At 39.3% G+C, this 26,014-nt stretch overlaps 1 protein-coding gene and 1 long non-coding RNA gene across 4 annotated transcripts in view; one reads left to right on the forward strand and one right to left on the reverse strand.

Moving 5' to 3' along the window:
* Positions 1-642: 642 nt before the first annotated feature.
* LOC141575021 (uncharacterized) lies at positions 643-2,340 on the reverse strand. Its single transcript, XR_012502229.1, has 2 exons — positions 2,203-2,340; positions 643-2,071 (listed from the first exon to the last, which is right to left on the reverse strand). It is a non-coding gene; the product is annotated as an uncharacterized LOC141575021 (long non-coding RNA).
* Positions 2,341-2,620: 280 nt separating this feature from the next.
* COL14A1 (collagen type XIV alpha 1 chain) overlaps positions 2,621-26,014 on the forward strand; it is a 184,362-nt gene continuing 160,968 nt past the window's right edge. For all 3 annotated transcript variants that reach the window (XM_074352994.1, XM_074352992.1, XM_074352993.1), the window contains exons 1-3: positions 2,621-2,872; positions 15,770-15,895; positions 24,156-24,272. In XM_074352994.1, the coding sequence (XP_074209095.1) occupies positions 15,808-15,895; positions 24,156-24,272 (205 nt within the window). In that variant the 5' untranslated portion in view covers positions 2,621-2,872; positions 15,770-15,807. The remainder of the gene's footprint in view (positions 2,873-15,769; positions 15,896-24,155; positions 24,273-26,014) is intronic.

The raw sequence follows: 26,014 nt of genomic DNA on the forward strand, positions 1-26,014 counted from the left end.
ATTTAATCTGCATGACCACTCCCTGAGATACTATTAATTACCACCTTCTATACACAAGGAATTACACTCAGAGAGGCAAAATTACTTCACCAAAGTGAGACAAGCAAGGGGCAAAGTCCCTTCAATTCAAGTTTGAGTTCAAAGTCTTCCTGCAGGTTTTTAGGGCACTGAAGGGAAGGGGCAACAGGGTGTGCATGGAGTCCTTCCAGAGAAATAGGATCACAGTCATGTCACAAACTCAGGATGAGATTCTAGGAAGAACTGTTAAGTTCTGGAATCAATTACTGTGGAAAGATGGAATTTTTTGGATATCTTTGAAAGGGCCCCAGCTATTCACATGTTCTTTCAGAGATACCTTTTTTGGTGGTTGTTTTTTATTTTTAGATTGAGGGAGGAGACCATTAGTGGGGTCTTCTGGTCTTGTTTCTATGATTCAGTTTGAATCTGCCAGACTCCAAGGGCTGACCTTAAGATGAATGTTGAATAAACACTCCCATGAAAGGACTGGAAATTCACCCACAACTGCAACTAAATGCAAAACTCATTAAAATCAGCCATTCGGATTCCACATTAATTGAAATATACCTACTTTGAAAGTGAAATAAATGCAAGAAGTCAAAAAGTCAAAAGGTGAAAGAAGGATGAGTTAGAATTTTTAAAAGTAACATTTTATATCATTACAAAATCAATATACATTATCATATAAGATTTTTATGGAACAAAGATTCTGCTTCTCTATTTTCTGTGTATGGATTTTTGCACATATATTTCACATTTTAAAATCATCCGTGAAGTCCTCATTCCCAACTACCTATAATTCCACCATAAGTACTTTTTCTCGCCTTTTGCCTAAAACTTTGCTAACATCCCACTACCTCCCCTGAGGGAACTAAGAGTAAAATTAATGTTAGGCGAGCCTTCTGCATCTTGGTAAAAATGAAGGACATAAGAGTAGATTTCATTAGTGCAAAGGGGGACAGAGTATGAAGGCAGTGTGCACTTCCTTGAGGGGGCAGAGGAAAGGAGATCTAACCAACGTAGCTGTCTCCAGGAGTAAATACTGAAGTTCAGGAATTCTGGTCTCTGCGTGACAATCTAGGACGGATGGGTGTCTTTCCAATTCCCGCCCTATCCCGAACCCCTGGCGCCACCACAAGGTGGCGGTCGCATCCTTGCAGTGCGCGAACTGAGCTCTCGGATTTGGACCCTGTCTCCTAATAGGCTGCGCCGGCTGCGCGGCCCCAGAGAACTGTGTTCAGTGAAGCGCAGAGGCAGAGCGGCGCCCAGCTCGGGCCCCGCCCCGTGGCAGACCTGAGGGCAGTTTGGAAAGGGGCTGACCCACGCTGGGCAGCGGTTGGGGCTGGAGCGGGCCCTTTGCACTCCAGCCGCAAGGCCAGCAGGGAAGTTAAAGGCATGGACAAGGCGATGCAAACACCAGGAAAATCGAGGAAAGCAGAGGAGGTGGCTTGGGAAGGTTAGAATATCCGAAGGACCCCCTTGAGAGGGGGAGGGGTGTCACGGCCCCCCTTACTGTATTCTCAGCTGGGCGTGATGGAAGCAGGTTCGGGGACCTTTTAAGAGTACTGCTTACCCTTTCTCTCCTCTCCATTACCAGCCTTTAACTGTGGTGAAATAATCTCTTTTCAGTTTTCCAAGGCGAGAGTATTTTCTCACAAAAGCGGCTTCTTGATAGTCTGTTTTTATACCTCCCTTCTGAACTTTTATGCGCACACAACAAGCTGGATTGTAAAGCTGCCGCGGGGGGTGGGGGGGAGGTTGTTCTCACAGTTTGAAAAAATGAGTAATGATGTCTTTCCAAGGGGGCCCTGCGGATGACGGCGCAGGGCCGAGTCCTTGGAGGCCTGGCGGGAAGTCCTGGCGTGCCTTGTGGGCTTCACATCTCAAGTAGAGCCTCTTGGAGGGTGGCCTGCAGTGACAGAACAGCCAGGGTGTTTGATAAATGCAGAGTCCCTGGCCTCAGCCAGACCAGAGAAATAGGATCTCTGTGAGTGAACCCATGCAGTTTAGGAAGTCCGACCACAGGACACAGACGACATTCGTCCTTTTAAACCTACAAAAAAAGAAAAATCTCGCTCAACACCCCTAGGTGATTCTCCTGCACATTAAAATTTGAGCATCGCTGTTTTGGCGGTTTATAGCCCCTGTCTGGGAAAAGGAAGGGAGAGAAGGGGAGGCAGTTACCTTCTTTGTGGGTGCCCGAGCCCAGGGTCCTCCACGAGGCTGGTTTTTGGGAACAGGGAAGTGGGCACACAGCGCTAGCGTACAGGAGGGCTCCAGACCTCGCAAAGCACCCCCAGGGCCTGGTTCAGCGGCCAGCCCCACACTAGTCTGGGTCGGGGTGGAGGGGCAAAAGCAGCTCTTGTCCGGCAAGCTACACGAGGCTGCCGCGTGCACCAGGGGCGGCCGCCAGGTCTGGGCGGGCGCGTGTGCGGCGCTGGGCAGGCTTCTCGGAGCATCCCTCGTGGGACCCGGGAGGCGGGGAAAGAGGAGGAGAGAAAATTGGGGGCGTTAGGAATTTAGGCCTGCCTCCCACCTCCCCAACCCCCGCCCCCCGCCCCCCGCGGCCACCCTCTGCTTTATAATTGGCTGCCCGCGGGCCTTCCTTTCCCCTTATCTGATCCCGGGCGCCCAGCAGGAGGGAAGTGCTGGGGAGGAGGAGGCAGCTCGGGCGGCTGGGAGTGGGAGCCGGAGAGAGTAGGGAAGAGGGAGAGGGAGAGAGGCTAGTTACAAGAGCACCAGGGCGGGAAGCGCGTGTCAGCGGTGCCTCGCCAAGAGCCAACTAGCGAGGAAACTGGATCTTCCCTAGACACCGAGAGGTTCCCTACCTGGGCTGGAACCTTGCCCTGCACAGGTCAGTTCCAATCTTTCTATGCTCTTCCTTCGAGTTGGCTTTGAAAAGTGTGTTCTTGAGGAAGGGAAAGTGGAGAGGTCGAGCCACCTGCAGACGCAATTCCATGTACCTTCTCTTCGCGCGCGCCCAATATGGCCCGGACACCTTTGAGGTGGGATGAGACGGTGAACTCGGATCCCTTCTCAAAGGGGATCAGTGCGCAGGGCGGTTGGAGGCGCTGTGTGGTGCGAATGCAGAGGCAGTGAAGATGCCTTGTGTTGCTCTCGGGAGCTTTACCTCCGGTACTTGCGTACTGTGAGCGCACCGCGGAAAGAAGCGAGTTTGGCTTTAAGACAGTGGCGACTCCATCATTTCCAAGTAGAAGGTGCTTAGTAAAGGCGACCATTCTGGTGAGAAAGGGGCTTAGAAATTGTTTTGGAGGGCTGTATATAAACAGAAAGTACAGTTTTTAGATTGTTTTGGGGGTCGCTTGGGAGGCTCGCTGGAGATCATGGGGGGAAAGCACACCCAGGACCCCCGTGGGCGATTAGCGCTGGGGACCAGGCGTTAGACGCAAAGAGGTGCAAACAAACGGAGCGCTATCGACGCAGGATGTTGGCAGTAGTAGTTCTTCCCCGTCTCTGCGCGGGGAAACCCAGATGCTTCGCGCGCTTTGGTGTCTGGACCCAGGTGGTCGCGGCTTTAAGATGCACTACCAGGCTGTGGTGTGAGGGTCTTCTCGCCCTGAGTTTTCTACCTCTCACCACCCCTTCTCTTTTATCTCTCTGGACTGCTCGCTGCTTCAAGCCCTCTAGTCTGCAGCGCCTTGGCGGAGATGCGTCCTGTGGAGCTTCGTTTTAGCGTGCAGGGGTCACCGGCAAGACAGGGTTAGGGCCCAGCAAGGAGGAGCCGGCGTTGGGCCACTAGAGTGGCCTTAATCCTAAGCAAGAGTCTGAATGCTGCCTGCAAGTCCGGGACCACGGGCACTCCGATTTTGGAGCTGGGTTCTTGGGTCCTCTGTGGGAAGCTCACTGTCGCCCGTGCCAAGCTCAGGTTTGACCGGCAGTCGTTTGTTCTGCTTAGGCTTTGGGCTTGTCTCGAGGGCAAGTGTTCAAATGAAGTTTGCGTGCAGCTCTCATAGGAGCCTGGATTCCACCCCCATCCCAACCCCAGCCGTGAAAAGTGCTTCTGGAGCTGCATCTCAGAGCCTCATTCCCTCTGGAAGTTTTGGAAACTCTTATGGAAATTTTGCAGAAGGAGGTGGGAGGGGGCAGAAACAAAGAAATATGGAGATGAGACTTTGGGGGCTCTGTGGGGAACAGAAATGAAAAAGTTTTCCTGCAACTCCCCTGTTAAAGGCCCTGGGGCTCCTCATCCACAAAGGGCCAAGGGGGGCACTTCCTGGTTGCAGCAGGTGATAAAGAGGCCCTGCTAAAATCAAACAGGTTTGAGCTGGATGCTGTGAGAAGGGGTGTTCTGTTTCTGACAAGGTGGTTGAGTTCTGCAGGCAGAGCACTCACTGGTAAATTTAAAATGAGTGAATGAATGAATGCATGGATAGCACTTGGATTTCTGGTTGTTTCAAAAGAATAACTTAAATGGATTTCCTTTGAACTTGGTCCCATGGGAGTGGTTACTATAAAGTAGACTTCAGAAAAGTTTTTTTTTTGAGAGCTTTATTGGAATAGAATTCATATACCACACATGTGTGCAATTCAGTGGTTTTTAGTCTATTCATGGAGTTGTACAACCATCACCACAATCAATTTTAGAACATTTTTATCACTCCCCGACTCCCCAGATTCTCCACCTGTTAGCAGCACCTCCTCATTTCTTCCCAAGCGTTTCTCAACACCCTTGGCAACCACTAATCTACTTTCTGCTGACGTTGCATATAAATGGAAGCACACAGTGTGTGTGTGGTCCTTTGTGACGGGCTTCTTTCACCTAGCAAAATGTTTTCAAGGTTTATCCACTGTGTACAGGACACTCTTTCTAAGCACTGGGCATCTCCTCCTTGTGCCTGGGGAGCCCTGAGCCAGGATAGACCTGAACCTCCACTGCATCCCTGACCTCCTGGGGGTCCCTTCGAAAGAATAAGAACCACACTGGTGAGGCCTCTCAGTAATTCCCTGGATACGACTCCTTGGAACCCGTCAGAATTCCTGGAGCAGTTTTGGGCAGGTCCCAGACTTCAGGATTGATGGGAGGAGTCCTTTGGCGTTTATCCTGCTGCTGCTAACGGTCCAGCTGTTGATTTCAGAGAGCTCGCCGGGCCTTCCGTGTGTGTCTCGGTGTTTGGAATCAGCCAGGGCTGGCCTTAAAGAATTGGCCGAACGAGCTGGTATGATTTGAGGAGGAGCTGGGGTGTTCTTCCTTTGGCTCTTAAATGCTTCCTAGTGTCACCTAGTAAAGCACAAAGATCTTATGCCTGCTTTAAGTTGACAGTCTTTGCAGTTATATGACTCTACAATCACATTTGCTGTCATTTTTATTCAAACTCAACCAGATGACTGCTGTTTTCCTGGCCCGTCCAGTGTAGCCCAAGATTCCTTTAAAGGATGGGGGCCTTCCTGAATTGCTGTGAGCTGAGGTGGTGTTGTTTGAGCACCACTGAGCTTAACAATTATCTGGGATTATGACAGTTCATGGAGAACAAATGGTAAATGACCCCAGGAAAACAGAGGAACCGAGGGGGTAGGAGAGGGGAGAAGAGAAAGTTTAAGGGAAAGGGCCAGAAACAGACTTCCTCCTTGACAGATTTGCCAATAGTGCTGGATGTCAGAAAACAATCTCCTCTTGTTTCTTCTATAATTAAATAAAATGTGGCCTGGCTCCGGTTACTCTTCTATATAGAATAAGCCTTGTGGAGACCAAGCCTCATCCTGTTCTGGTCGGGGGACGGGTATGCTTGTGGTGGACATGCTGATATATGCTTCAAGTCTACCAATTGGGTGCCTGCCCTTTTCTCTTTCAGAAACATGTTTGAGTCTCCCAGTTCCTTGTGGAAGTAAATATCCTTCTTTTAGAGATAAGATCACTGAGCTTCAGGGATAAAAAACACTTTGCTTGGGTTCACAAAGCCAGCAAGTGACAGACACAGGATTAAGAAAAGTCTGTATGAGAGAGGAACCCAGGCCCCATTGGCCACTTTCTTCATCACCTTCTTTGGTGAGGGCGGGGTGAGGGGTGTGTGGCCAGAAGTGGATGATGTCATCACAGAGGCCAGCAAATCTGGTAGCTGGCACAGAGGACGAAGGCAGAGAAACATGGGTGCAATCGAAACCTGCTCGTTCTGTGCCTTGTCCGTGTCCATGTTCCTTAACCTCCCAGAACCTCCCAGAGCTTCGATTTTCTCGTTCTAGAAAACAGGGTTAACAATCGCCACTCCATAGTGTTGGTTTTTTCTTTTTACTTTATTTTTTTCTAACAGAGGCACTGGGGATTGAACCCGGGACCTCATGCATGCTACGCAGGCGCTTTACCACTGAGCTCTACCCAGTCCCCTCCCTTCCCCCTCCCACTCCCCCATTGTGTTGTTTTAAGGCCTAAAATGATCTAGTACAGAGCCTGGAAGACAAAAATGGTTTCTCTTGTCTCCTGCTTCTTTTTCCTTCTTTCCACTTTTTTTTTCTTTTTCTCACTTTTCCTCTTTTCTCTGTGTGTTTTTTTGTTTTGTTTTGTTTTTTGTTTTTTTTTTTTGCCGGGATTGTGACTAGAAAGACTATGGGAAATTCTGAGAACTCTCTATTTAGGTCAAGGCTTACAGTCTAGACTCCCCATTTCTTCAAGGTGTTTTTTTTAACCTCAATGCTCTTGATGAACTTTTTTGCCAGTGGGCCTTTGTTGCAGCTCACCTGGCAAATGTTCCTAACTTTTAATTTTAGGGAGTAGTGTTTGGTGATTTTCATCCCAGAAATAACCCGAGTTGTTTAGGAAAATTGATTTAAAGGGAGGCCAGGCTTTGCTTGAATTTATCCAAATGTTATGTGTCTATGACTAGAGGTGTTCAGGGAATCTTCTATTGGATTAAGTCTGTTCCTGGATGGCTTTCTGCCTGCTTTTGCAAAGAGGAGCACACTGAATTATATTAAAAAAAAAAAAAAAAAGATGTTCTACTACAGGTTTAGAATAAAAACACAAAAATAACTATTGTAGGAATCCCAGAAGGGGCATCTAGCCCAGACTTGGAAGATCAGGAAGTCTTCCTAAAGGATGAGATGTCTATGCTGAGATGTGTAGCTACCCTTTATGCTGCTTATACATACGAGAGTTGAGTTAAAAACAACTCTGATTTTGGGAAGGGGCACTGAGCTATACCCTCCCACCAACTCTCATTTCTTTGACCAAGAAGCTATGTTAGTCCTAAAAAAAAAAAAAAAAAGCCAGGTGATGGAACATTCCTGAGTGAAAGGGCTGTCACTCCAGTTCACCATAATTTTGGGATGGCTCTGCTTTCTATTGTGCAGGACATACAGCAACGTAGTTTAAGACTGAGCAGCTTCATTTCTGAGGCTGATTTGCAGTCAAATCCCTTTCATTTGAACCATTCGCTGGGCTGCTGTTATCCTACATAGGGTCTTTCTGTGCCTTAGAAGAGGGTCCTTCTGGGCAGCCCCAGGCCATTGGGAGAAGGAAATAGCATCCTTTCCTCTGGAGAACAGTTTTGCATTCAACTTGTGGAGAGTGTCTGCTAATTTCAGCTATTACTTACCCTAGGCCAATTGTAAATTGTGCAGTGCGCCAACTGTGAACTGTATGCATTAGCTCCATTCATTCAATCATGAATCATTAAATCAATCAGTGTTTATTGACTGCCTGTTATGCACTTTGAAACTTTTTGATTATGGGTTAGACTGCCCATCTAGATGTCTTATAGTACCCAAGATCCAGAAAATGGAAATAGGGGCCATGAAGTTAGCTGGAGAGTTATAATAGGATAAGAGGCAGATGCAATGCATTGGAGATTGATCACTCTTTCTAAAGATTTTTCAACTTTATTAATATTTTGAAGAAACAAATTTTGGCTTTGTTAATATTCACTAATACTAGTTTTAAATATTTTGGGTTTTTATGCTTATCTTTATTAATCCCTTTCTTCAACTTAATTAGGATTTAATGTGCTCTTATTTTTGTCTTCTTAAGGTGAAAAATTAGATTATTGACTATTAAATCTTTCTTTTTTTAAGTGTTTCTTTATTTTAACCTATAAATTTCTGTCTAATCCTTTAGCTGCATCCCACAAATTTTCATGTGTTGTCTTTCTATTCCCTTCCAACTACTTTTAAAATTTTCATTGAGATTTCTCTTTTGACCCATGGATTAACTAGAAGCATATTATTTAATTTCCAAATATTTTTGAATTTGTAAAGATATTTTATTATTATTGATTTCTAGTTTAATTCTGTTGTTGTCAGGAAACATACTCTGCAAACTTGGAGTCTTTTGAAATTTACTGAGTCTCATTTTATGGCCCAGAATATAGCCCATTTTGTAAGACATTAAGAAAAACATTCTGGAGTTATTGGATGTAGCATTCAATAGATACTAGCTACTCATTGACAGAGCTGTTCATGTCTTCTATACACTTACTGATATTCAATCAATTCCTGAGAGACGTTTTAACATCCCTAACTTTGTTATTTTCTCTTTGGTTCTATCAGTTTTTGCTTCATGTATTTTGAAACTCTGTTATTAAGTGCATACTCATTTATGATTGTTAAGTTTTTTTGATTGATTGACCCTTTATTCTGAAATGTGCAGAACTTGAGAGGGGTTTTTATGCAGATTTGATTCCCCCTCATTGTGGCTTACTCTTTTCTGATGCACCCCTTCTCAATTTCTAGTCTCTGGCATTCCTGAACTCTTCTACCCTTTGACACTTTATGCTAATAAGACTGTGGCTTTCCACTTGGTTTCTAATCACAATGCCTTGCACAGTGGAGGGCTGACTCAGTGGGGAAAAGGCTGGGCACCAACCTAATAGTAACAAAACTAGGTCTTTATGTCTAACTTAGAGTTGTTTTCTACTATGCCGTGATGCTAACAGAGAACAGTAATACTAATGACTTCCTCCAGGGTCTGTTTTTAAGTAGACCTCCTTAGCTGATCCTGAAAACCCTTTTGGAGGGGTTTCTGGATGTAAGGAGGGTGGTAAATCACTAGAGAGATGAAATAAGGAATGCTAAACAATGTCAACACACTGGGCTAATACAGTAGCCCAGTTTTGAGTCTTTGCTTTCTTATCTGCAAATCTGTGTGACCTAGATCAGCAGTTGGCTGTAAAATTCTCCTTCTATACAGTGGATATTGAAATATTGACAATGTAGAGTTCAGAAAGAGTTCCAACTTAAACAATTTGTCCAGTTCCCCTGCCCACAAACTCAGGAATCCTTCCTATAACATCTCTTATGTATAAAAATTAGCCAGTAGAAGCTTCTAGTAAAAGAGAAGAACTTGTTCAAATTGTTAGAGAATTTTTATACCCAATTCCACATCTCTGTGGATCAGTCCATTGATTCAAATTCTATGTGCAGAAGCTACACAAAATAATCTTATCGTCCACATGAAACTCTTCAAATATTTGAAGACATCCATTATGTACCTCCGATATTTATTTTTCCTAGGCTTAAAATGTGCTTCATCATTCCCATTTCCTTCGTCTTCTTTGCATGGGCTTGTCAACTAGAACCACTAAGTCTTTTTCTAAGTCTGTGAGTTGCTCTTAAGTCACATCTTCCACATCCTCACATGGTTGATGATTCTAACCTATATAGAGCTGTCATCTGGAAAATGATAAAAATGGATAGGAATGTATTTAGAAAAGTTTAAAGTCGTTCACCCATGTGAACAATTGTGCCTCTGTCATTGTCTGGATCTTTTGTTTTTGCCTAAACCTTTATGCCAAGTTGGTCCCACAACCTTCACAAGATGGGAGAGAGAAAGACTTCTTGATTCTCTTCCTCCTTTAGTCTTTACCCAGATAGCACACTCATTGGTGATTATCATTCCTTTTTCCTTTGTATTCTTTCAGCCTGTTGCTAACATGCTACTAGTTAGAACTTTTTTGAGAGCTGCCCGTGTTTCTAAGTACATTATTTACATCATCACAATCATCCTATAAGGTAGATGTTAACCTGCACATTTTACGATAAAGAAACCAAGTCATAGTGTGGTTAAACTAGTCAATCAAATCATTGGTAGATCTGTCTTCCTAACTCCCAGTTTTCTATTCATACCACTAGTTTATGCCACTTCTTTGTTCTGTTTCAGACTTGCTTCATTTAGCTTTGCAATATATTTGCCTGCAGTCTTTCTTTTTCAATAAAATTGTGAGTTGACAGAAGGCAGGGATGGTATAGTATGAACTGTTGGTATCTCTTTTAGAGTTGAGAGCTTGGTTATGTAGTAGGACTCTCAGTAGTGATTGTTGGAATGAAAACTCTGATACTCCAGTAACAGTCTCTCTCGGGGCCTGGTAGCCAGATGGCTAGCAACAATTTTGTTTACATTTATAGTTTTTTATGTCACCACAGATTGAATAGAACTTTATCCAAGTTTGGGGTATATACGTGGGTTAAGTCTACGAGTGTATATGTGTGTGTGTTTATATGAGCAGTTTACAAAAACTTTAGGATAAATATTTTAAGGAATTTTGATAAAACTGGCATGCACAAGGGCCTTTGCTCCTTGTTAAACTTAATTGTATAAATGAGATTAAATAAAATAAACATATGAAGTAGAGGAAGCGTCAGTTAGTTCTAATGGGGATAGTTTTAAGTTACTGATTACAAAGTCGTGACAGTGTTTTGAGAAAACTTGTGCTAAACATGATCAACTTTTCCCAAATTGGGTTTATACCTTCTGAACTTAGAGCTAAATTATCATTTCTAACATGAGGTTTTTAAACCAAAAAAATTAAAAATAAAAATAAAATTAAGGCAGAGTTATTTGTTTTATGCAAGCTTTTAGGCAAAGTTTCAACAAATTAAGCTTTGACATTTCGGTAAATGTTACAATATCTCATGGCATTTTAATAGGAATTGGGATTTTTTCTTGCCTCTATTTTACTACCCAAAAAAGAGTCTTGGCAGAAAACTTTGGGAAGATTAAAATTCCACTTCTCCCAATATGGTATTACTTATCCTAATTTAAAATAAACAACAAAAGGGGAAGAATTTAAAGATAAGCTATGGCTACAATTTTTTTCCATGTAAAAATGCTCAGTTTTCAAAAAAAAAGGTTGCCTAGATTATTTATTTATTTATGTACTTAAATTATGTGAAATGCAGATGAACTTCTAATGTGGCATGTTAAATGTTGCTTCAAAACACCTGGGCACAGGAATTGTAGTGCTTGGATGAGAGAAGACAAAGACTGTTGGATTGTGGCTTGTAAAAGAACTTCCTCTCTTGTGTTAGCATTGTATCATGTGCTGTCTGATCAAAGTCCCTGATCTTAACGGACATGCCAAGAAGACAAAGTGTTTCCTTACCTCTCCTCTTTGCCTTGTTCTGGTTGAAACTTATGGTTATAATAATGTTTGGGGAATAAAATCTTAGAAAGAATATGTTGTTTGAGTTGAGCAAGTGATTCTGCTGCTGTGGTTTTCTTTGGATGTTGTGTCTTGATTGTGATAGCGCTGACACCTGTGCCCAGATCTTTTCAAATCCCCTGTATTCATGCCTTCTGTCAAGCTACTCACAGCCCTTTGGATAACTTACCTAATCCTGTTCTAACTGCCTCAGTAGGGTAGGGGTTCAATAGATGCCTCAGGGCCTTTCCTCCTGTGTTTCATCTAAACTCACTCACCATTTGTCCCATTTCCTCTGTGCTCTGACAAATGGTTGGTTAACTAATCTGTAATAAGTTAATAATAAATTAATCCAGGCTAAAATGCCATATATATCATATATAAAAAAATCACTCAATACATTCCCTATTCCATTAAGAATTTTAGGGGTTTTCCAGTTTGTGAATGTCTTAATTTAAGAAAATATTCTTTAGTAATTAGCATTTTGGAAGTATGGTAGGCTGGTTGGGGGAAATATTTTTTGGATCCCCTAAATATAAATGAGTACATTATAGGATCTTGGTTATTTATATGATTATCAAAGCATGTGGATTTTCCTTTAACTGACAACACAAAATAGTTGCACACTAGACTGTCATTGGATGTTATAAAAAAGTAGTTGCCAATTTTTTTTTTACTGAATGATTTCTTGAAGGAACATACTTAATTTATGCCTCTGGATATACTGTATTACTCTGGAATAAAACCAGAAAATCATAAGTTTAAGTACATGAGTCATATTGTTTTGAAGGTTCATAGAATTATGCTTTGCTACATTCACTGAAATAACTCTTGGGGTAAAAAAGAAATGAAAGCTTATTTGAAGCTGCCAAAGCAGATTCAGGGAAAAATTAGTGACCTCAAGTAGAGAATAATATTGCTTAGCTAATAATGAGCTTAGCACTGACTCAGATCTACAGTGGCCTTGACAATTCCTCATCCAGTGATGCTCAGCTGAGCCTCAGGGCCCTGTGTGGTACTGCTAGCAAGGCCCAGGTGCCCCGGAGAATGGCAGAGGCCAGATTCTAACATCGGGGAGCTCACTGAAGTAGGTCATCGGAGGTTTGAGAGTCTATAGCTACTACCTGAAGGCTGTACCAGTCCTCCTCCTCACCTTATTCACAGAATTGGACAGTAGGAGGACTCACTTTTACTGGCACCCAATACCCACTCAGTGCAGTTTTCCCATTAAACTCTTCAGACTGAAATAAGGGAAACATGATTGTTTGAAAAAAATTTCCCAGGACTGGCTCCAACCTAAGGCCTGGCTGACACATGCTTTACTGGATCATATGCGTTGTTTCAAAGAAGGGGCCAGTGTAGCATCCCTCAAAAGAACAGCAGTCAGGACTGGGCAAAGTAGCATGATAGCAATAAAAAAAAAAAACTTGGATTAAATAAGCAATATGGATTGCTTTAAAAAAAAAATGCAAGCGTCAGAATCCCTTCCTAAGCTTTGTATACTAAGAGAGAGCTCACACTCCACTAGATATAATCCAAAGCTACAGTACGGATTTTATCTGGATCTGTCAAAGTTCTTGAAGTGTTAATAGTATGAACACACTAGGTAAATTTAAAGTGGCATAAAACATCACTGTAATAATAATATTTTAAACCTTACACTCTTCCAATTGGGGATACATGTCACCTGGAATAGTCCTCTCACTCTTGTCCCTTAAACAGAATTAATATCCAAATTTTGTAAGTCCTGCAAGCAATCATGTTCACGGTTAATTTGCAGATGAGTAACTTGATTTGTTTTATTTTTGCCACCACAGACATATTTATAACAGAGAAAATTATAGGTATTTTAAGTTTTAAAACTTTTTGCAAAATCATTAGCATTTAAGAAAGAGTGATTGCATTTGATTGGTTCATTAGGAGTTAGAAAGATGGAATCTTTTGCTGTCTTTGTTGTTGAAGAACATAGGCAATCAAGAGCTCAAATGTTACTGAATCTTCTTTAAAAAAAATTATATAATTGTCATCTATTTGAAAATGGCTTGGCTTAAAACGAAAACCATTATAATTACACGAAAGTTAAAAAGCAATAATTTCCATTAACAGGTAGGATTTATTTCTTTATTGCAAGGATAGATTAATATTAGACACTATCAAAATAATAAATTACACTAAGAGGTAAAGATGAAAAACATGAACATCTCAATAGATGAAAAATCATAAAGGCAAGATTAAGCTTCCATTTCTGATTGAAAAAAATATTCAGCAAAAAGTCAAGAAGTTTTTTTTTTAAACAGAAAGAGACAATACCTCTTAACCCAGCTGCTAGCAATATGCTTATTTATTGAAATATTTGAGGTATTCCTAGGAAAATAATGGTTTTAAAACTACTGGCCTATACAATTAGACACACACACACACACACACACACACACACACACACACACACACACACACACACACTGGTGGCAAGTGATGTGGTCATCCCAGAACACTCAGGAGATTAAACTGGAAAAATATAGAACTAGTAAGAGTTCAGAATGGTGGCCTACTATAAAATAAATAGATAAAAATCACTGTCTTTTCTATGTTAAAAATAATCCAAGATCCTATTTGCAACTGGAACTTAAAAATTAAGACAAATAGAAATATACTTTGAGGTGGAAAAGACTATTTTACCCATGACACTGAATCAGAAACCATAAAGAAAAAGGTCAGATCAGACGCTGTACCTTAAAAAAAAAAAATTCTTGACCCAGCAAATGGAACTGAAAGGCAAAAAACAAACTTGAAAAATATTGTAATATATATGTTAAAATTAATCATATATAAAGAGTTCTTAAAAATCAATGAGAAAATGGGTAAAGGATATGAATAGGTATTTCATTAAAAAGTATAAATAACCAACAAACACAAAATGTTACCTTTTACTGATTATGACGACATTGTGATAATCACACTTTCTCTCTCAAATCAGGATATGATGAAAACAGTGAACCCTGTGATGGTGGAAGTGATGTGCTTTGGTATTCATAGAAGATGCTGATGGAAGTGGAAACCAGTATAAGGCATTATGTACTCATGTTTCAAAAATCTTTAAAATACATGTCTTGTTTTACCCAGCTGTTTCACAATTATTTAGCCAAAGGAAATCAGTAATCACGTATTCAAGGAGATGTGGATAAGGATAGTTGTTGCAGTATTATATGTTTTAGGGAAATTTAGAAACAATCTAAATTTCCAAATAAAGCTAGATAATAAATAAATTGTGATACTGCCTGTGTATTGTAACAGGACATTTACTATCGTTAGAAAATATTCACGCATAGTCTTAATTGTGCTTTTTTGTATTTTCTGATTTTCTATGATTCAAACTCATTATTTTTGTAACCAGAGCAAGAAAAGAGATATCAAAACAGATTGAAGGGGTATGCAGTGTGATACTATAGAAACATTTTCCTACGGTGCTCCTACCGTGTCTGATTGTCATGTCTGTGTGGGCAGAAATTCTGGATCCTGAACTCACTAGTTATATGACTTGAGGAAACTCTGTGCCTCATTTTCCTCATCTGTAAATCAATATTATAATCATACCAACTTCAAAAAATATCCTGGGTAGAAGAAAAATTTTGAGATGTCTTAATCTCTGAAGAAAGGACTCAATTTCTCCTCTGTACTGGCTTGTAATAGAATTATAGTCGACAACTGTAGACATGTAGAAATTAACACCAAACATTCACCCTTTTTCCTCTCTCCCTCCTACTCTCCCTCCTTCCCATCCTCCCTCCTTCCTTAATTTCCCCCTTTTTCATTTCTCTCTCTTTTTCTTGTAGCTTTTCTTTTTCTAACATTCTAACAAAAAGGATGATCTTGGAAGAGTTTCAGACTCACACACATGAGAAAAAAAATTATAAGAAAAGATGAAAAGATTAAGAGTTATTCAGCCCAGTGAAGTGAAAGCTGAGTAATGATTTAATAATAGCACAAACTGGTTTTTCAAATGCTTCTTCATCACCTGAAGAAAGGTCCTTATGTCTATACTCATGATGGCCAAGGAAGTTGTAGTCTGATCATAATGCTCATATCAGGTATACTTTTGGAATTTATCCATTTGGGAAATTCACTGTGCAATTTATGTCTTACAAAGGAGTCAAAAAGTCCCTCCTGAACTTCTCTCCCAAATATTTCCAATCATTCTATTTACAACATCGTCTCAAAATCCTTTCTTTCATCAGTTTCTGCTTGAGAGGGAAATAAACAATGCCCTAAGGAATGGATTACTTCCTGACAATACTAATCCATGTTGGCTTGTTCACCTCTTCCAGATGACTGCATATACTTTATTTTCATTCTTCTCAAGATATCCCTATGCTCTCTGTTTCCAGGACTGCTGCTACACCTCATGTGAAAAGCAGGAAATAAGATGAAGATTTTTCATTGCAAGATGCAGTACTGGCTGTTTCCAGCTTTTCTGGCAATTACTTACTTTTGCATCACTGTCCAGGGTCAAGGTAATGGAAAACTTTAACATTATCATTAGGATCTGGAATGCTAACCATCTTGGTGCTGATCATAATTTTTTTGTTTTATTTACCTGATTGGTGCTTCATTGGTTTAGCTGTATTTTTAGGCAGGGTCGTATGTTGGCTTTTACTCAGTGTTACCAACTGTTTACATTGTATAAATGTGCCTCAACTTTGATGGGGGTTATGACCTCACCAGTGACTGAGCATATTGATTTTGTGGCACTTGGTTAAACAGCTCATTTTTAATGTCCCTCTGGAAAATGCTATGCAAATTTAATCAGTAAAGTCAAATTTGCATGTAGCAAAATCAATTCTATTAATAAGGAGCTATAAGTTGTGTGTATATGTATCTCAATGCCTTATCACTTAAAAAGAGTGTCTACGAAATACTTCTGCCACTTCATATCTGGTCCTTATTTTTTACTCCTTTTTTTAAAACTAAGTAGGCAGTCTAAAGGTAACTAAGGGTCTGACAGAGGCTACTGATATGCCTTTTTAAGCATATATAATGATGTCTAGCTTTGTTTCATTTGAACATAGTTTTTGAAACCTACTATTTGTATTATTGAAACCTGCATCTTTATTTCTGATTCCCACTCATTCTTTTAAAGTATACCAGGAATTGACAAACTACCACTTAGGGGCCAAATCTGCTTTTGTCAATAAAGTTTTATTGGAACACAGCCATGCTGATTAGTTTACATACTGTCTGTGGCTGCTTTTGCACTGCAACGGCAAAGTGGAGTAGATGTGACAGACACCGTGTAGGTCACAAAGCCTAAAATATTTATTATCTGACCTTATGCAAAAAAAGTGTGCTAATCTCTGAAACAAGTACACAATATGTAGAAGTGTGCAAAGCGACATTACTTGATAAACACTGTAATTCTGCGGAAATCACAATGTGGATGCTGAAATAGTCATTCATCAGCTAAATAAGGAGGTCTAAATGTGATTAAGTATTGAAGGAATGTTAATGTCTAATGCTTGGAATTTAAGGTTGCAGAAAAGTCAGAGGCAAGAACCACCACACCCTGCTTCTTTCAAGTGAGGCCCACTTGTTTGGAAAGGAATGGAGCTTGACTCTTTGCATGCTTAAATAGTATTAAAACACTTGAAGTTAATCATCATATTTACAACTATTTCATGCAAGGATTTAGGTAGACAAATTCTCCTTACCTTATTTACACTGAGAAAAGAATGCTTTTAGCTTTTGCAGTTAGAGATGTGATCATAGGAATCCTCGATAACTCACCCTCTAACTATGGGATATGAGACACGGGTCCTTGGGAACAAAAAGTGGGCACATCACAAGGCCTTCAGAGTTGCCATCTCAGTCCGGCTTAATGCAGGCATGGTTATTCATGGAGTAACTCATCATAGAGAGCTCTTCTGGGGTGCTTTCAGGGATGCTGTTTGCCAGATATATGTTGTTAGCCAAATTCTGTTTCAAGTTAACATTCGTGGGAAACATATGATGTGTTAGGTTCAGGATGCCAAGCTGAATAAAACTTTACTCTTTGTCTTCCAGCAGCTTGCTCTCCACTAAAAAAGTAGAAGTACAAGCAGACAACTTGCAATATAAGCTTTGTGGGCGGCGTGGCCAAAGACAAGAGATGGAAAGATGGATTGGAGTCAGATTATGAAAGATTTTAAACTACCAGCAATATTGCCGGTGCTCATCGGGGTTTAGGGAATAGGAATTACTAAACTAAGAGAGGCTGTTAGAAGATTGTATTGTTTCCCAGGACATAGGTGTTGAGGGTTTGATGTAGGCAACCAGAATAAAGAGAAGAGAATTAAATCAAGAAACACTTAAGAAGTAGAAGTAGATACAAAAAAAAAAAAAAAAAGACGTAGAAGAAGTAGGACTTGTTTATTGATTTGATGTGGAAGGAGCTGAAGAGATGGAAGTATCAAGGATGACTCAGGCTTTTTGCTGGAGCACTGAGTAGATGGGGCTTTTAATTTCAACCCCTGTGTTATTATTATGTCTGTATCTTTGTATCGCAATTATTTATCCAAGCTCATTAAAGGCAGTGGTTCTCTCTTTAGTGCTATCTCTGGTACAGAGCAAATACCTCAGTTTTAGCAGATGTTTGCTGAAGAAATTAATAAAAGAATAAAGGGTGAAGCAAGTATTGGAAGCTAAAGATAATGAATTCAGTCTTAGACAAATACATGGATCTTGCAGTGCGGTGGGGCATCCAGAAGGAGATGTCTGGTTGGTAGATGGTGTGGACCTCAGGAGAAAGGGATAAGGGCAGGTGATTATATTTGAATTGCATTGTAGTTGAGAATTTGCTTATGGAAACTTGAAGTCTTAGAGGTAGAATTAGAAAGGGATGGCCCAATGAATGGACAGAAGAGAGGATGAAATCTGGCAGACACCAATAATTAAAAGGTTTTTAAAAGAACTGATTGAAAGTGTTAAAACACACACACACACACACACACACACACACACACAATTATAAGGAGAGTCAGGGGAATGTAGTGGCCTAGAAGTGAAGGCTGGAGAAACTTTCAAGAAGGAAGATGGTGGGCATATGCTGGAGAAAACCCAGTAAGAAAAGGCTTTAGATGGCATTGGCTTTGGTTTTTAGCAAAGTACGTCAGACCTTTGAGAAACCAAATCTTATTTTTACCGGGACACCATTTATTTACATGAATGATTTTGAACAAATAATATGAATTGCTTTATTTGATTAATTTTCTACTTTTAAAGCAGACATAGTGATGAGTTCTTATGGGTTAGCCAATTTTGACACTAATTTGCCAAGCTATATGTGGCTGTGTTGGATGTTCAGTATTTTGCTAATGCTGGGGTGTTGGCTTGCTAGCTGACACTAATTACTCTCAAACCTTATACTCTTATAGACAACTTGAAAGTCATGCTCATGAACAAAATGAAAAAAAAAGTCAGTGTGGTAGCCTGCAAAGAGGTTCACATCTGAATCCCCAGATCCTAAATATGTTATATTATATGAAAAAGTGGAATTAAGATGTCATATGGAATTAAGTTTGCTAATCAGCGACATTAAAACAGGGAGATTATCCTGGATTAGATAACCCAGTGAGCCCAATGTGGTTCCAGTCTCAGAGTCCTTAAATATGGAAGAGGGAGGCAGAGAAGCCAATGTCAGAGTGATGCCATGTGAGAAAGACTGGACCAACTATTGTTGGTTTTGAAGATGGAAGGGGGCTGAGTCAAGGAATGTGGGAACCCTCTAGAAGGTGGGAAAGGAAAGAAAATGGATTCTCCCCTAGAACCTCCAACACCTTTTTCAGCCCAGTGAGACCCATTTCAGACTTCTGACTCCCAGGACTGTAAGATAATATGTTTCTGTTATTTTAAGCACTGACTTTGTGATAATTTGTTAATTTGCAGCAATGGAGAACTAATATAGTCAGTATCAAAAGACATACAGGAAATTAATTCCGTCCTCTTAAATTGCTAATCAGCCAAATGCACTTTGCCCCCTTAGTCTCTCCGTGTAATTCTTTATGAAGAACTTTCCCTCGGCAGAGAATGTGAACCCACATCGGCTCAAATAACTGTTTATCCCTGGATTATTCCAGCATCCTCTTTTCAAGACAAGCTGTTAAATGAATTGGAACACAGAGAGAGTAATGGTGTGTTGGTTGTAGGGAAAAAACCGTGTATAATGTGACAGAATGGTGGCACCAATACTTCGTCAGAATTTCATAGTAAATCTATACTTGGTTCTAGCAGTGTTTGTTTTGGATAGTTACAAGAAGGAACCACTAAAGGTAAAGTAACTGTCACTTAAAAACATCAAAGAATATAAATTTGGAGACTTTGCACAGGGGCTAGATTTCACTTTATAAAGACTTCGGTGTTAATACATTTCGTCTTACGTTTGACTATTATTAGTATTCAAGTATATTTGGAAGTTTGAGGATATTTTCCTTACTGCTGTCTTTACCATCTTTGTAATAGATCATGAAGACTATAACATTTCAGAGTCTAAGTAAGGTAAAAAGGACCCTCTAGTATAACCCACGGTAAATTTCCCTCAAATTCTAATTTCTCTTATTTATAGAACAAATGTTCTATAAATGCATTTAATTGAAAAATGACTGAGCTAAAAAGCTGTGTTTTGTTGTTTGTTTGGGGGTTTTAAAGATCACGTGGAAAATCAACCAAATACTTCTCTACTGTTTAAATGTCTTTTGCTTAATGAATGCAATAGGTTATTGCATTGATTTAACACCCAAAACTGTGTTGTGAAGGGGAAACACTCTTAGTGTCCACACTTCACTTCTATTAGTCAGAGATTTGGGGTTGCAAATAAAAGAAACTTTCTCTGGCCAGTTTCAGCAAAAAATATATTACTGGTAGACTATGAAGTAGTTCATATAATTATAGTAAAAGTTAAATAATTAAGCTTTGGAAAGTGTAGGAATCTGGGGACACTTGGGATATAGTTTCTAGGAACTAGTGACTTTTTTTTTTTTTAGGGCAAGTCTTTGGAATAAAATGATTGGAGCTATTTTCCATCCTTCCATCATCAGACTCAAGTTTCAGATTTTTGGGAGAGTCTGCCTTACTGGTTTGAGTCATTTTCTCATCCCTTAGCCAAGGGAGGATGGCTGATTGATAGACCAGCCAAAGCTCCATGTAGTGGGAAGGGAGTGCTGTTCCTTGGAAGAAAACCAAGGTGCTGTTAGAAAAGGAAGAAGGGAAGTGATCGTGGGTAGGGAAGAACAGAAGATGTTCACTTCAGTGTTCCTTTGTGAAAAGTAGTGTTTCAAGAAATTAATGAGACTATTTCATTAGAAATAAAACTTTGCATAGGTCGTCACTTGTCAAAACAGCAAGATTTCATTTGAGTGGAGTTGAAGTGAAAGAGAGGATGGAAGGAAGGAAGGGCAGAAAATTAGTCCTTTAATAAATAGTTGTATTATGAAATAAAATTTCCTAAGTACCTGATGCCAGTGAGGCTTCCATGGAATGACATAAACATTCCTTTTCTGCCTATGAGATTTGATTTCTATGAGAATGATTGCAGTGAAATTCTTTGAATTTAAAGAAGATCTCTCCTCTGAAAAAATACAGCACAGCAAAATAAAAACACTCCTATATTTTCAATAACAAGCCTAACCCTGCAGTAGAGGAAGATAACAAATGGACCCTCCCCAGTTTTCCTTCTCAATCCGCCTTTGGGATGAAGTTTATATATTCACAAATGTTGTAATTGGCCCTACCCGACATAGAAGTCTGACTTCACCATATAAAAGATGAGTTTATTGGCTTGCTTTTCTTGGTGTGTGCCAGAATTCAAACTTGACTCTTGACTTTTGTCTTTTTAAAAAGGATATGATTTTAACTGACACAAATTAACTATTGAGTCAAGTTCGTGCAAGCATTTATTCTTATTACTGGAAGTTAAGTATATGTATCGAAGCACCTCTTGTGCTTGCAAAAAAAAAAAAATCATGGGTCTGGTATTAAATATACACAAATTTTTTTCCATGAGATAAGAACAACTATTTCTCTACTGCACTTACAGTGTTTCTTTCAGTCTTGCTGCCCTTGCTTTGGCATAAGTCCCAGTGCCTTCCATACAAGGAAAAAGGAGCTAACTTTAAAGTTCAAAGCTGTGACCTCATGCCTCCTTCTTTCTTAACTGGCATTTCTTCTTTTCAGTGTTTTCCCCCTAAAGGCAAAAACCTAGAGGAAATGTAAATTTTATGCCTAACCAAGATTTTCTTTTAATGATTGTGAAAATGTTCAGGCACCCATAGGCAATAGATGGGGTCCACTGATAGAAGAAAATGGTGGTATTGCTTTTTGCTAGTAGTTGTGATGGGACTGTAGTCATATGAACTATTTGTAAATTGTTTTTAAAAAAAAGTTGAATATTGATGGATTTCGTTGTTGCCGTTCCTTCCCACTGGAGTTCCCTGAGTAGTTCAATGGAAGCCAATGACCCTCCGGGTTCCGGAGCACTGCCCATGTTGTCATCAGGGCATGATCAATGTTATCCTCATCACTTTCTCCTGGAGGTTCAGAAGGTTAGCTATTGACTAAAAAAGATGTTGCAGGCTATAAACTCAGACCACATTTAAAGAACAATGGCCTGGGTAGAAAATGCTACAGAGATTTCTAATCTTTAACCTAGGAATCCTGAATATTGTTAACTTCTTTGCCCTCCTTGAGATGTCAGGACACCTGTGATGCTGACAGAATCAAGTGACCCTCTTGGAACTGTCAGACTGAAGCCTTCATTCTGCTTCTAGTACTTTTCCACTTGACGTTTCCCAAACATGCCCACTTTCTCCCACCAGGGCATTCTTGCAAAACTTTGCAATATGCTCAGCCAGTGATGCCTGTCAGTCCACTGGCAAGATTTGGCTCAGAAACTAGATATGTTGTTTAACCTTTTTAAATTCTTCTTTTAAATTTTCTTCCATAAGAACCCATATAAAAAATTTTTTTCTCCTCAAGTTCCAGATGAAGCAAAATAGTAACAGTTTCTCTGAGGGTATAGCTCTGTGGTAGAGTGTGTGCCTCGTATGTTCAAGGTACTGGGTTCAATCCCCAGTACCTGCATTAAAAATAAATAAATAAAAACCTAATTACCTCCCCCCACCAAAAAAAAATTGTGTCCTTCAGTGCTTACTGATTTTACATGAGCGAAGAGTTTGTGGAGGAGTAAATTACTCATTCTTCTAGTTCAATGAAGGGTGACTTCTTAATATAACTCTGCTCTCAAAGAAACAGAGCATTTTGTTTGGGCTCAAAGATTGTCGTGCACCAGTATGTGAACTTGGATGAATTTCTTAGCTTCTCTTGGCTTCACTTATATATAAAATTGGGGTAGCAATGTGCTTTTGTGAGTATTAAATGAGCTTTTGAGATCACCCATTAGATGAAGTAAGGAGGAAGGGCAATATTTATTGACCACCTATTATAAGGTACTATATCCATTATTCTCTTTAACATTGTCACTTATCCTGTGCAGAAAGTATTACTGTCACCTTTTGTAAAAAATAAGACCTTTTTTTTGTCTTTTTCTTAATTTGGTGGGGCAGGTAATTAGGTTTACTTATTTATTTATTTTAATGGAATGGAACCCAGGACCTCGTGTGTGCTAAACACAGACTCTACCACTGAGCTATACCCCTCCCCTAGAAAATAAGGCTTTAGAAGACACAGTCACTTGCTTAATATTTTTTTTTTCGCATGGATAAATATTTTTTAAATTGAAGTATGGTCAGTTTACAATGTTGTGTCAGTTTCTGGTATACAGCATAATTGGTTATTCATGTAATAAGTGACAAAACTGGGAATCAAACAATCAAACTAACGTCCACATCTCATGTTATGCTACATACCTATTAAGGAGAATGTCTGTTTCCTTCCCCAGAAAGAAAGACCAGGCATAAAAATGGGTAATAAGCACTAACTTTTCTGTTAGGCTTTAGATTTTCTTTTTTGGACAAATTAGTTTAGATATTATATAATAAAAATCTTATGAAAGTATTTCTTTTGAAATTCTGGAATGTGGTGTAGAATTCCAAAAATATGTTTTTAAGTTTGAATGACTTACACAAAAAGTAATACAGACCTACCCATTTTGTGAACTACCAGAAAAGAGTAAATATGCTGAGTAATTCATAACCATGTGACGTGTATCTTTCTGAAAGGTATAAATCAGCTACGCTTGAAGAATGAATCCAAGTTTATAAAATGATTATCTTTTATTATTATTATGTTTTATTTTGGCCCTTTACAATCTCAAATATTTTTAAATGAAGGTCTTATTACCGTAAGAGGTACGTAATAGCCCTAAATTATCCTCTCGTAAAAAATACTGCATTAATAAAGTGAAAAACCTAAAAGCATAAAACAGATCCCAGTAGAGTAGATTGCAAAATCTCACATGTTCCAAGTAGAAAAATTCATCCTCATAACATAATAAAAACATTTTACAAGGTTGGCTTCAATTATTAAACTAGACTAGGGTATTAAATTCTAACCCTAAGTCATAGTTCTTTGTCATAAGGTCAGTTTACTACTTGGAAAATGCTTGTCTCTTAAGTAAGAAACACTTTTGGGTTTGTGTTATTTTGCAAACTGATCAATTCATTAATGGGGCTGTAGGAAGAACATGAAAACTGGTGTGTATTTGATTACTTTACTTTGGCTTTTCCATTTAACAAATGGAAGCTCACACGTTTCAATATTTAAACAATTTTTGTTTTTCCTTTTCAGTGGCTCCACCCACAAGGTTAAGATATAATGTATTATCTCATGATAGCATCCAGATTTCATGGAAGGCTCCAAGAGGGAAATTTGGTGGATACAAACTTCTTGTGACTCCAGCTGGAGGTAAAAACAGTCAACTGTATTTTTTAGAGTATTAGCAACTTTTTGCACACAGGTAACTAAAAATGTGTTGTGCCAAGTGTTGCTTTGAAATCATTTGAGTTTTTTTGTTTGTTGTATTTAATCTTTTGGGCTTGAAATCTTACCCTTTACTCAAGAAAATAATGTTCCCCCAAATCAAAAGAATAATTATCAGGCTCACCATAATTCTCCTTGGGTGAAATTTTCAGACTATCAGAAATCCTCACTACCACTGTTCCAACATGGATGAATACTTTTGGTCTATTGACACTTAAAAAAATACCTCCAAAAGTAGTGACCCACTGAGTAAATTATAATTAACTTGATAGAACATTACTCAACAATTATACATTAAATTATAAACTCTAAGTAGAGACATGGTGAAAATAAATGATGAATTAGAGCAGGAAAAACAAAGGTTAAACAGATTTATTGATCATGAAGATTAAAGTAATTAAAAATTTTAAAATTACATTTTGGGTGAATTTTTCTCTTCCCCATTTTATGTTTTTATTACACACATATAATCAGCTAAAACGATACAGAGCACGTAAAGGAATTGCTACTGCTTCCTAAGTGTCATGGAGATGAAGATGGGGTCAACAACTGGGTGGCTTAAGTTCAAAACCAGGCTCTATGACTTATAAGTAATGTCATCCATTGGGGCAAGTTACTTAATTGCTCGGTGCCTCAGTTTCCTCTTCTGTAAAATGTGAAAACAATATTAGTCCCTACCTCATGGAGTTGTTGTGATGCTTGGAACTCAAAACATGGGCTGGGGACCAGAGGCATCAGCATCACCTGAGAGCAAATGTAGAATATTGGTCCCTACACCCTACCTGCTGAATCAGTGTCTGAATTTTAACAAGATCGATGATTCCTATGCATATTACTTTGGGAAGCAAATTGTGAGGACTGAATGAATTGATAAACATACAGCACTTAGCACAGTGATTGGCAGATTATAAGTGCCCAGTAAGTCTTACCCATGATTGCTATATAGGTGCTCATAGTATAGCTCTCAGTTCTCATTTCTTCCCCTAAAATCCATTTCCCATAGTACATAAGTACTTAATAATAGCCTATTTATATAATATATGTGTATTTATATAAATATGTTTTTTTTCTTTTTGTTGGTAATAAAGATGGTTATATGGAGCTGGACTCCTTTCTGTTGGAGACCTTTTCCCAACTCATTTAATGAGGCAGACAGATGCTCTATTGTTTCTAAATGGGGACATCTTACTCAGTAGTGGATTTAAAATCTCAAAAGAAACAAGCAAATGAAACACCTGGTTTCTTGCTCGGTCACTGAAAAGGAATCTTCTTTTATTAACGAATATTGTGCACAGGCTTCTTAAAATGACTTTTGGTTCAGTGACATCAGATGCCAACTTTCCGTGTGTCGGTCTACGTAAGTGACTGTCTTGTGGAAAGCAATATTTTATTCTCAAGCCTGGTTCAGAATTTTCATTTTGGAACTTTGCCCAATTTTGAAATAACTTTGACTTCTAAAAATATAGTTTGGTTTCTAAAATAAGCCATCATGGGAAACTTAAGTTTAAGAGATTGTTGAGTATTATTATGACCTAAAGATCAAAGTATTAGTTAGTAATTTGTGATACCTCTGAGAATTCCTTACGTCTGATTTTGAAAGGTATTTAGTTTCCCTCCAGGTAACCAGGGTTTTAACTTTCCTGGGTTAATTGCTGATAATACCAAAC

This window comes from Camelus bactrianus, chromosome 25 (genome assembly GCF_048773025.1).
Source record: "Camelus bactrianus isolate YW-2024 breed Bactrian camel chromosome 25, ASM4877302v1, whole genome shotgun sequence".
Lineage (NCBI taxonomy): Eukaryota > Metazoa > Chordata > Mammalia > Artiodactyla > Camelidae > Camelus > Camelus bactrianus.